The sequence below is a fragment of the Montipora capricornis genome, chromosome 13 (genome assembly GCF_036669925.1).
Source record: "Montipora capricornis isolate CH-2021 chromosome 13, ASM3666992v2, whole genome shotgun sequence".
Lineage (NCBI taxonomy): Eukaryota > Metazoa > Cnidaria > Anthozoa > Scleractinia > Acroporidae > Montipora > Montipora capricornis.
In genome coordinates, this window is record NC_090895.1 from 46,978,725 (window position 1) to 46,991,224 (window position 12,500).

Consider the following 12,500-nt stretch of genomic DNA (forward strand, 5'->3'; position numbering starts at 1 on the left):
TACAGTGAGACAGAAAGAAAGCGCTCTTGACATTAAGTTGAAAATGCTTTAAGATATAAATAAGATTTAGACAGCCGTGTGGCTCTGGAGGTCGACAGGTACATATGAACGCGATGCCAGAAAGCCTAAATTCCAGAATCTTGGAAAACATCCACGACATTATCAGGTAGGTTATTCCATATCCTGACCGTGGTGTCGAGAAAAGTTCGGTCGAAAGAGGTAGCACTGGTCACAGGATGGAATAGAGCATGGTTTATTAGCATGGAAAAGGTGGTTTCGTGGTGTTGCGCTCATCACAAAAATGCCAGAAAGAGTAGAAATAATAAAAATGTGGCAAAAAATACGATTTGTAAATATATAAATTGTGAAAGCTCTTCATAACGTTAAGTTGATTATTAATCATTTTGCACTCACTTGGTATATGACCAGAAAATCCAGATTATTGTCTATTTCCACTAAAAGATCACTAATGCATCCTTAGCAGGGAATGAGAAGTTACAGTCAGATAAGTATTACCAAGCAATAGGCCTGGTTTTTGCTCCGATTAAAAAATCTATGAAATGGGGGTCGAAGGACTTTCCTGCTTGTGGAATGACACAATTACCCAGAATTCTATTTAAGCTTGAACGAGGCAACTTGTGAAGCAAGAGACTGGTCCTCGTCAAATCGTGAAGCGCGGCTGGAGGAAAAAGTGAGGAGAAAATTTCTAGCGACAAAGTAGTGCTTTTTTCGTTGTTATCCTCGTAGCAAAAAGCTGGCCTTTCGTGATTTCTGTCAGGAACGGTATAATGCGGTGGAGATCGGAACTCATCGTCGGGACTTCAGACTGTGATAGCTGTCATGCCAATCAGTCGGCCGAGTACTATGAACACACTATAATGACGTTTGGAACAAAGTTTTACTATAAGCAAGAACTAAGAGTATAGTATCACTCGTAAAGGCGCTGTTGCACTATGCAATTTTTCGGGCTGCAACTGTCTCGCATATCTTGCAACGATCAAAAATGTTGCGAGACCAGTTGCAGAAACCGTTGCAGAAAGTAGAGAGTTCTACTTTCCGCAACGAGTGCAACGAATTTTCTTATCCTTGCGCCGTGAAACATCTGTCCTGCAACTTGTATGTGTCGCAACGGTTTTCAGCACCAGCCAATGCCACATTTAAGGCGGATGAAGTTGCCAAACCCGCAGAAAAATGCTACTCTAAATTTATGAGATCATCGAAACGAGACAGGTTGCATGACAAGTTGCTCAGTGTAACACCCGTAAAACAATTAGTTTCGTACTGTGAGAACGTTTGTAGAAATGGCGTTGCGAGACAAGCTGCACGAAAAATTGTACAGTGTAACAGCGCCTTAAGGAAACTTGTCCTTTTACACAAAACTCTCTTGTGGCCCCACGTCTTGATAAAATCTTGCAGGGTATAGAAGAAGTGGGCCGCGCACAGAAAGCGCGTGGTTGGAGATAGCAGGCAAATAGCCTGCTAACTCTACAGGGTGCAGAGGTTATGTTTTGGTTGCTAAAATTTCTTGTTCGTTATGGTGATAACATCGCTGAACAAGTGCTAAAACAGATTTACAGAATTAGGAAAAAAATTGCAATTGTATTATGCGAACAAGGACATTGAACCATTCATGCTATCGTCAAAATTATTCAATTTCCTCCTCTTTATTGTTCCAAGCCTCGGTCACCAGGCTAAATTTTCTAAAAAAGATGATCGATCTGTGTCCTATGCGAGAAGACTAGACACGGTTCTTACGTTACGTTTATGACTGTAGAATCAACTGAAATTCCAATTTCCTTGTAAAAAAACAAAACAAAAAAACAACAACATATTTTTGGTTTGGTACTAGCCTGCGTAGCAGCCGTTTCCTTTCCTTTTCCAAACGCTCGTGAAGGGGACGAAAACTGCGAGAGATTGCGAAAAATAAGGAGTAGGGGGAGGGGGTGAGGCGACAGGCGCTCCCCCGCTTTAGCGCTCGCTTCTCCGATCTCCGCCTGGAAAAGGGAAGGAAACGGCTGCTACTTAGGCTAGTATGGTACGTATCGGAGAACCAGAACATTAACGCATGCGCTGACGAAATGTTTAATTTGAACAAGACATCGCGCCAGAGAGTCGTACCTGACGATTCCGCCCGGGACTTTGACCCGCGCATCGCTTTCGGACGCGGTTGGTCCTTCGCTGCTTTCAGATACTTACTTTCCAATCGGTAGGCAGTGCTTGAGAGGGAGAAATGTCGGCCCCTTAGTCATATGAGATAGATCCCGTTCTTAAACACAGCTCAGTTCCGGTTAGTCAATTTAACGTATTTTTATTCCATTAATATTCTTCAAAAAAAGTCATTGTATCTTCCATATGGTACCCACTGGAGTCGCGGATTAAAAAATGTACGCACGCGCCCTGCTAAAGGTAACATACATACATACATACGTTCACAAACTTTATTTTGAATTTCAGATTAGCTACAAGAGCTAATATCTTCGAGACACTACATTTAAGGCTAAAATACATTAAACATCCACATATAAGAAATTAACTTTTTCCAAGTTAGGCTAAATAGTTCTTATAAAAATTGTATTCACAGTGGTTTTAGGCTCTCTACTAGGTTCTTGAATTGGTTCTTATTTCCAAAAAATATATCTACGCTATGATGTGGTATGACTGATTTCCTCTCATCAGGACTCTGTGCCTTTATATTTCATAACCACGAAAAATAAGTTTTGAACAAGATCTGTGCAGTTTAAAATGCACTTTGTTCCAGTCGCCTGAGACTACAAGTCATGTTTTAAAAAACAGAACCTGTTTATTTTTTTAGGCTAACTTGACTTTTATGTAAGAGGGGTTTAAAATGAAATTTTAGTATTTATAACCTAACAGATTCTTAAAATCTAGGTTCTACTATGCGGATGTTTACTATATATGATCCCGTAGACCCGCCAGCTAGCGCACAGCGCTCGGGAACTTTACAGATAAAAATCTCTCTTTCCTTTCTTGAAGATGGCTACAATGTTAGTGAGTTTCCAGTCCATCGGGAGAATGCCGATCAGCATGGATTTATTGAATAACATGGTCAAGGATGGTTGAGTTGAATTCACAAACACCGAAGCTAAATCCAGTCTGTGGGTAAGAAGCCGCACAAAAAAAAAAAAACAAAAAAACAAAAAAAAACAAAGACAAGAAGCCGCTTTCGAACCCCATTCGACCGTAAGTTCTTTACAAAATGGCCCGATCGAGGGATGAAATACAACTCGGGAGAACTTACCGTAGGAAATGACAGTTACTCTCTGCTTACCAAAAGCTGTTTTATGTGCATGGCGTTTAACTATAGGCAGGAATTGAGTTTTGAGTGTCCCATAACTCCTCCACAAATTCAAGACCTAGTTGGTTCATACTCTTTTTCGGTCTTGGCTTTCACACTTTTTTGAAGTGTAGTCTTAAGCCACGTACCAAGTCTTTTCGTCTCCATTAGCGTGCGATAATGGCTAAAAAGGATAGTAGTACGATAACAGCTTGAGATAAACTTTTCCTCATAATCGGAGGACAAAAAGATTTGTTTTGCAGCGGAAGACTGCACTTTTGGAGTACCGGTAAGTGCAATGTACAGTTCTTTGTTCCCTTACCATGTCCATGTTGTAATGTTGAAACTGAATTATTATAAGTGTACGAATACAGAAACCGATAAGATGACACCAAAGATTAAAAAGAAGTGTTGAGATGCGTAAGACAGAGCTTGAGGAGGGAAGGTATAAGTATCCTTTGGGGGAGGGTGAGGGGGGTTAAGCAAGGTTGAGTGCATAATTCAACCTGCGCTGCGGATCATGAATATAACCTACAGAAGGTTAAAACGGATTCAACCTGAAAGCGGATTTTACCTGCAAGATATACCGGTACAGGTAGTGTACCCCTTCAAGTAAAATGTCCATGCAACTATACTTAACCGGCGGGGATTAGTAACGATTGTTTACAAAGATGGCCGGCTCAGCAGCAAGGTTCCTTCTTTAGAAATACGTTTACTGCATTGTTTAAAGGGGCTAGGTCACGCTATTTTAGGTAATTTTGTTTAATTGTGTTAATTATGACATCTAAACGTCAAATTGGCAGAGCAAGAATCTTTCATTTCCAAAATCACGGCCACATAACGACTGAGAATGACTTTCCAGCTGTGTAAATGACATTTTGATATAGACTGATATAAATTTGAAACAAGGTGGGCCGACGTTTTTCAAATTTACCCAAATTCAATCCGTTTCAATCCTCTCCAGTTTTGTCCATCCATGTCCCTTCTTGGCTTCCCTGTGTTTTGTTAGAGTTCTTCTGTAGTTTTGAACAGTCTTTTTGATATTTTAGTTAATTCTATGACCATTCGATCAGTGCTGAAATTGCCTAAAATTGCGTCACCTAGCCCCTTTAAGAAAGGCTATCAAATATATGCAAATCCTAATGTCTCTATTATCATTCATTTTTCTTCCTTAATTTTTATCTTTGCTTTTTAATCAAGCCTGGAGGCATACTACCAAGGATCCCCTAGCCCGCTCTATCTCATTTTTTGGACCTTGGGGCCTAAGTTTCAACTTCCCTATCTCACATGGTATTATTATTGAGGATTCCAGGAGATGGAAAAATCTTGCTCAAGGCCTTTGAACTTTTTAAACTTCAAAGGCCTTGAGCAAGATTTTTTTTAAAAGATCATTCGTTTTAAGTTAAATAAAATTATCTTTCTTTCTTCAATGAATCCGGCATTGTTTTATTGAGGCTAAGCAGCTACCTGGCAACATCACAAGATGCAAACTAAACTACTAAAATTTATAGCAATCTTAGAAACAAAAGTACACGGTATAAACTATCATGCATTCAGTCACTAAAAGGTCTTTTAAGTATTATAAAGAAAATTTTAAGCGACACCTTGGCAGCTTACCAGCTTAAAAAGCTTGTGTAAGTTCCAACGGTCTTCAACGATAGGTTAAGTAAAGTTAAGAAGGCACAACCATGCATAGCAATAAATTGTGCAAATCATCGTGTTTGATATTTTTACAAGGCAGCAGTCCATAATCAGGAGAGTCCATCTTCACCACCGAGTCTCTTCGTCAACACACGTGTACACGATTCCATTTTTGGAAGGCTTAATATTGTTCATACAATGAAATTACTTAATTACTTTTTAAGATGACATGGTGCTGCACACGCAATGCTTTCTCTTTCAGTTACTAAACTAAACTGCTGACTTTGTCTACTCCTGAACTTGTTCATCGATCAGAACATAACAACTGAATGCTCCAGATAATTAGATTTTTGTAAAGTACGATATTAGCCAGATTAGTACCCATCATGGTTGGCAATGCAAGCCAAAGCGAAGTCGCTCTCGTCCCCCGAGGGTTCACACTGCTGGAGCTCATCCCGGTTTCTGTAGCATGAAGCGACTGAGACTTTTACTACTCATCCCTGGACGGGACGCTAAACCAAAGCATGCTCCTTCCTTGCAGTATGTCGCCGTTGACCATCTGTACACGTGCACCCGAGTGAGACGAGACCGTCAGTGCTTTGCAAAGTTTCCTGTCTTGGAAAACAGCAAAGCGACAACGCTGAGCCTTCAACCAGTCTGGCACACTGACTGAGCTTCAAGGCACAACTGCTCGCACAGGAGATCAAACACTTTTACTTCTTTTAAAAAATTCCCTTGGTTAGAAAATCTGAAACTATTTACGTTTAATTATTTTAACACGTATATGAACTCAATAAAAGACTCTTGAACCTCGTTCATTGCTTGTCTCAAGGCTATGCTCACAGTTATATTGTTGGTTTATGTTGTCAACTAGCTGTGTATCAGTATAAGTTGCAAACGGCAGGTTGGTGATCGGTTCATGTTAATCCTTACTTTGGTTGTTGTTTTTTGGAAGAATGCGATCCGTGTCATTCACAATGCCCTTTTTTCCCGCGATCTGCCTCTCGTGACAACTTTATATTGTCGTCAGTTGCATGTTCATTTTATCTAAAAAATACTACATGGTAAGGAAATCACGATACAAGATTTAGAGTATCCAAGACTTTGGCCCTCATCAGTTATGGTCAAGGAAGGCAGAATCAACGACAGACATTATTTCTAAGAACCAGCCGGTTTAATCTAGAGTTTTAACGATAAACAATCTCAAAGACAGAATCTCGGGAGAAGGGGCAGGGGTGGAGAATAAATGAAAGGAATGTGCCGTGAGGAATTTCAAACCTTGAGACTTACGTGGAGGTAATCATTTATGTTCTATTCCTGATAACGATTTCACGATCAAATAAGATAATCATATGTTGCCAGGTTACATTATTGAAGGACTTAAGGTTCTATATTTCTACTAAAGAATGCCGTTGTCCGCGATAATCTTGAGTCAGTCCAGTTCATACTTCAAACAAGCCAGTCAGAAATGAGTGTCGAATGTCGCTCTCGGGTTTGCGTGATGATCCAGCTTCTTTCTTGTGTCAAATGCCACTTTCCCAGCATCTTCTTCTTCAAGGCCACCGTTGTCGCTTTCTTCAAAGCCAAATTTGACTGATCGAGGTTCAGCTGACTCTTTTGGCTGCTCATGAATAGTAGCAACTTCAAAGCTTACTGCTCCACTCTCCTTTCTTGCGTCAAATGCCACTTTGTCAGCATCTCCTTCTTCAAGGCCACCGTTGTCGCTGTCTTCAAAGCCAAAGTTGACTGATCGACGTTCAACTGACTCTTTTGGCTGCTCATGAATAGTAGCAACTTCAAAGCTTACTTCTCCACTCTCCTTTCTTGTGTCAAATGCCACTTTGTCAGCATCTTCTTCTTCAAGGCCACCGTTGTCGCTTTCTTCAAAGCCAAATTTGACTGATCGTGGTTCAGCTGACTCTTTTGGCTGCTCATGAATAGTAGCAACTTCAAAGCTTACTGCTCCACTCTCCTTTCTTGCGTCAAATGCCACTTTGTCAGCATCTCCTTCTTCAAGGCCACCGTTGTCGCTGTCTTTAAAGCCAAAGTTGACTGATCGACGTTCAACTGACTCTTTTGGCGGCTCATGAACAGTAGCAACTTCAAAGCTTACTGCTCCACTCTCCTTCCTTGCGCCAAATGCCACTTTGTCAGCATCTTCTTTGTCAAGGCCATCATTGTTGCTTTGTTCATAGCCAAAGTTGACTGATCGAGGTTCAACTGACGCTTTTGTAGCAAGTTCAAAGCTTACTGATCTACTTTTCTTTCTTGTTTTAAATGCCACTTTGTCAGCATCTTCTTCTTCAAGGCCACCGTTGTCGCTTTCTTCAAAGCCAAAGTTGACTGATCGAGGTTTAACTGACTCTTTAGGCTGCTCATGAATAGTAGCAATTGCAAAGCGAACTGATCTACTTTTCTTTCTTGTTTTAAATGCCACTTTGTCAGCATCTTCTTCTTCAAGGCCACCGTTGTCGCTTTCTTCAAAGCCAAAGTTGACTGATCGAGGTTTAACTGACTTTTTTGGCTGCTCATGAATAGTAGCAATTGCAAAGCGAACTGATCTACTTTTCTTTCTTGTTTTAAATGCCACTTTGTCAGCATCTTCTTCTTCAAGGCCATCGTTGTCGCTTTCTTCAAAGCCAAAGTTGACTGGTCGAGGTTTAACTGACTCTTTCGGCTCCTCATGAATAGTAACAAGTTCAAAACTTACTGCTCCACTCTCGTTTAACGTACTAGATACTGATGGCATGTTAAAATTACCAGTTTGGACTTGTTCATTCAGCAAATTTTTCCCTGTCATTCCTCGTATTTCGTTGTGGAGGTCATTAAGAGGCAAAAGCAACGCCAGGCAACACGAAAGAGACCATTGTGGATTTTTACGCCACTCTTTAATAAAGCGGAGAAAATACCTGCCGTACTGGACTAAAAAAAGAAGAAGAAGAAAAAAAAAAAAGTGAATACGTTTGTATGGTATCGCAAGTGAACGAGAAGCACAACAACGGAGCTTGGTACTTTGCAAAATGCATATTTCGCCCGACTGTTGTTTTTTCCCCCTTTGGTTGTAAATGCCCGCATGTTTGTTCGTATCACTGTATTCCAATCATATTGTAAGATGCTGAATTGTTTTCGATCGAAATTGAGTAAAAATTTCTAGAAGAACTTACTTTGTTTTAGTAAAGTAACACAACTCGTAAGATGGTTTAAAAAAGAACGCTAAGCATAGTTGAGCTTTGCCACCTAGCCTCTTTGTTTGACTTGGCTAAATTTAAGGAAGGTGTCTACTAATTCAAAGGTATTTTTGTGCGGTTTACTGAATATGCGGGAAAAGAAGATCTTGACAAGTGTTATTGAAATCCAAAGAGATAATTGGGTGTAACACGTATTTTTCGCAGATAATTAATCAAGAGTATTTGTAAACCGCTTTAAAATACAACAAATATACATAAAACAATGTATGAAGTTTTTGTTTCCAAATTGAAGCTTAATTGACTCTGAAAAATGCGTGTTTACCCCCAATTTTCTTTTCGGATACAAAGAGCATTTGCTAAGTTCTTCTCTCTCCGCATAGTTTTGAACCGCGCAAAAATATCCCTGTATTAAAAGACACAACCCATACGAGTATCTCGAGATGCGCAGAACGTATGCGCGATAGCTATAGTAGGCACCGGCCTTAAGTTGAAAATTTCACTTTGACATTGCAACTCAATCAATCTTAGCCTGCGAGCAGGCTCTCTCTCCTCGGTGGGAGAGAAGGAGAGCCTGCACGCATCCCTTTGAATTTTGAATGCCGCCTCCTGATGTCACGCTGAGAGAGCTGTCAAAAATTAGCCAATCAGCGCGCACCCGAAGTAAACATTCAAAAAAGAACAGAAAACAGAAAGCCACCCGTTGTGTATTTCAATTTGCTCGAGGCAGAAACTCAAAAAAAAAAACTGTAAAGGAAGGAAGACTTCGCCAGAAAAGCCTATAACAACTATTGCTGATGCTGTAAAGCGTAGCTGAATATTCATTACGGTAATTCGTCGAAGTCCCTTCCGCGGAAAAAAATGTTTCGTTCGTTAGGGAAAAATTAAGCACACAAACTTCAAACGACGGGAATCGTAATAGAGAAATTCGTTTTCCCTGACCGCATCTCCTCTGTGTGAGAATCGTCGACCACAACTGCTGCCAAATTTCGGTAAAGCGAAGCGGGGTTATCTTTTTTAATTTATTTTAATGAATCAAGACATTACATACATTACAATATTCTAATACCTACACCAATTTATTTCAAAGGTTTATTGAGTATTTGCGGAGTTACGAGGAGATCGAGCAATCATTTGTGGAGTCGCCTTTTCGGCTTAACCAAATACTTGCTAAAATCGTGTAGAGTTCCTCTATCGTTCTCTATCGTTAAATCAGCAACAGAGGCAGCCGAAAGGCCCATTTTTGTCCAAATGTGATCAGCGATAATGCTTTGTCGAGGACAGGAAACTACCACGGTGACATGAAGTCGCCCTCGTTGTATTTTGGCCGCTACGAAAAACAGTTGGGAAATAAGCCTTTTTCCGAATCCTGTGGATAACAGAGATAGAACTTCCTTCCTTCCAGTAGAGAAGCCATTGCATCGCGTCGCCCGACCTTTAATTATGTAAAGTTATGGTAAATTGCAACATTCTACAATTTTCTCAGACGCATTTCTGACCACCTCATCTCTGCGAAGCAAAGAGGCTTTCTTATTGTCGGAGCTTTTCACTGGTGACGTCACGAGGTAATTTCATTTCAGCCAATCAGTATTTTGCGTCCAAAATTTGGACGCGACATTCAGAATACAAAGCCTTGCGGGCAGGCTCTCATTCTACCCCCAACCCCAGTCCCTCGGAGGGCCTGCTCGCAGGCTAAATCAATCTTTGTTATACCACAAGATGGAAAGTAATGAGCAAACAGATTCTCCTGATGCCAAAGAAGAGTGAATTAGATAAGAGTGTTGTTATAACATGAATGGGCTCCCCAGCACAGTCACAAATAAGTCTATTCTTAGAATACCCTTTCCCGGAAAAATCAGTTGTCATGTCACTGAAAAAAACATGGCAGAATCAATCACGCGTGACATGACTTCTTCTGATTGGTTAAAATTGGTGGCCCTTTGTTTGTTTCGCTCGCAAAGTGAATCTAAAATAAATCAATTTGTGACTGTGCTGGGGCAAGACCACAAAGTGATAGATCAACATTATTTTCTAATCCACTCTTGTGCCAGAAACTCGGACCTCCATGGTTGCCTTTGGCTTTTCTGCAATGAACAACCATCCTCTCAACTAGGTCACTATATTCTAACAATGAACATTTCTTTTATTCGTCAAATTTAAGCATGGTGTGCTCATCATTTGGCAAAGTAAATAGTGCCACTCCCCACCCTCTGGGAGATCAAAGTATGGAAACGACTACGTATCTCCGGATCGATCTATAGCTAAAGAGGATTATGGGGGCACTTTGAATATAAGTCTGTAAGTTTGCTCTCTGATGAAAATTAAAAATAAAGGAATTGGGACCGCAAAGTACAAACCGATTCTTTGTCTCAATCGTAGCGTGGTATCTTCCAAATAAAGTGTACTGCTGTATGTTAGGGTAAGGGCTAAGGTTACGATTCGTCCCAACTCTTTTTGATTTAAGCTTAAATACGAACAAAATGCTTACCCACAAGAATTGCAATAACCAGAAAATTTGCTCCAAATACCAATGCGTTGAACATGATATGGTCCATGTAGGAGTCCAGCGAGGATTGTGCGCTCTCTACTGGTATTCTACTGACAACACCTATTACGAGGTTGACGAATGTGACGGCAAGGGAAGAAACCATCAGGCTGTTCTCAAATGGTTCCGCTATTGGCCGCTTGGACGCAAAGAGCATACCATAGAGACCTGATATAATCAATGCTAACCCAACGTAGGCTCTGCTCTCACCTCCTATCAGGATAATGCCTGAAGTTAATGTCACCTTTCGAGCCATTTCAACAAGTTCCCAATACCATGTGCGAGTGTTGTAATTTGCGAACAAAAAGCGTAATCCTGTGACAATTTCTGGAACTGGATGCTGGGAATGTGTGGATTCATCGTCGGCTCTGTCGCCATGTTTCTTCAATGATCTTTGGTGCCTCCACAGAACTACCAAAACAGCCAGAGGTAGAAACATGATGTACAAAATACTGCAATATGCAACAATCACAGATCGTCGGTATTCTTGGCTGGAACACTTGACATTAAAGTCAACTTTTAGAAACGTATCGCACTTTTCACGTTTTTCGTCAAGGCACAGTGTTTGACAGGCAAGGGGAAGAACATTTGCTGTCTTGGAGCAGGTGTTTAGATAGGTTAGGTAAAGGAAAAAGAAGACTGTTCTGTAGACCAACTGCTTTGTTTCGGAAATTTTCTTCACTTTTTCGGCTTGACTCGGGGAAGTCTTTCTGCTTAATAAGACTTTCCTAATGCCATAAATAATGAATGCTAAAATGACGACTGCAGCATTGATACCAAGAACAGTGAACAATCTTCCAAAAGCATTGATTTTTAGATCTGGAAAGAGACAGTGGATAGGAGCAATCTGGAAAATATTTAGCTGTAACATCTCAGAATATTTCCCAATAAGCTCGAGAGAGTCTGGCCATTTGATGTATGCAAATGCATCGATAACTCCAAATGTTACCTGGTAGAAACCGATTGCAATTTTTAGTCTTCCAAGAATTATATCAACTACGGAGCGATCTTGTTTCTTCTTGGCTTGTTTCCTGCTTCTCCAAATCACAACCACAGCGATTATAATAGTTATTGCTGCCATGACGGAAAGCTGTGCTGTCATCCATGCTGTTGAGGGGCACTCTTTGCATGTCTTCAACTGTTTGTAATATCCATAACTACACACTTCACACAATGGTCCTTCATATCCAGCAAAACATGTGGAGTTCATACCTCCCAGACATGATTTCGGTCTTGGACATTTATATTCGTGAGGAAGAGGGTATCGGTACTCTATGATGGATTGGTTTCCAACAGAAGAATTCCGCTGTAAGAAGTCGCTGAAGGATTTGTAAAGTTCTTTGTATGTATCGTTCTCCCATTTCCACCAGTAACCCGGTTTAAGACTAACCGTTCCATTTTCGCATTTTAATCCGGGTCGTTGTTCACATGACTCGCAGGCGTTAAACATGTGCCTTCGAAAATATCCATTCACACAGTAACATGCCCGAAATCCAGCAAACGACTTTGTATCCGACCCTGAGAAAAATGAGAAAACGCAATTAACTCATCTATTCATTTATTATTAAAAAAAAATGACGAAAGATAGTTTAATTTTGTTATCTTATCTTTTCCGTATTGTCTATAAACGTTTATTATAATTCACTCCTATTAACAAATCTATATTTTGCACCAGGCCTCTAATGCTGTTGACATCTTTTACCGAAAAACTGAACTCAAAGATCTAAGAAACTGTTTTGGAACATTGCATGATACTACCACTGAATCGTCTGGAATATACCAATGTATGAAAGACTTGTGGGAACACCCATGCTATTGACATTCTAAAAGGAAA

At 40.4% G+C, this 12,500-nt stretch overlaps 1 protein-coding gene across 1 annotated transcript in view; it reads right to left on the reverse strand.

The window, feature by feature from the left end:
• Nucleotides 1–4,732: 4,732 nt before the first annotated feature.
• LOC138030898 (uncharacterized) overlaps nucleotides 4,733–12,500 on the reverse strand; it is a 69,332-nt gene continuing 61,564 nt past the window's right edge. Inside the window, exons 9-10 of the mRNA XM_068878757.1 lie at nucleotides 10,610–12,184; nucleotides 4,733–7,858 (exon numbers count right to left, since the gene is read on the reverse strand). Of these exons, the coding sequence (XP_068734858.1) occupies nucleotides 6,399–7,858; nucleotides 10,610–12,184 (3,035 nt within the window). The 3' untranslated portion in view covers nucleotides 4,733–6,398. The remainder of the gene's footprint in view (nucleotides 7,859–10,609; nucleotides 12,185–12,500) is intronic.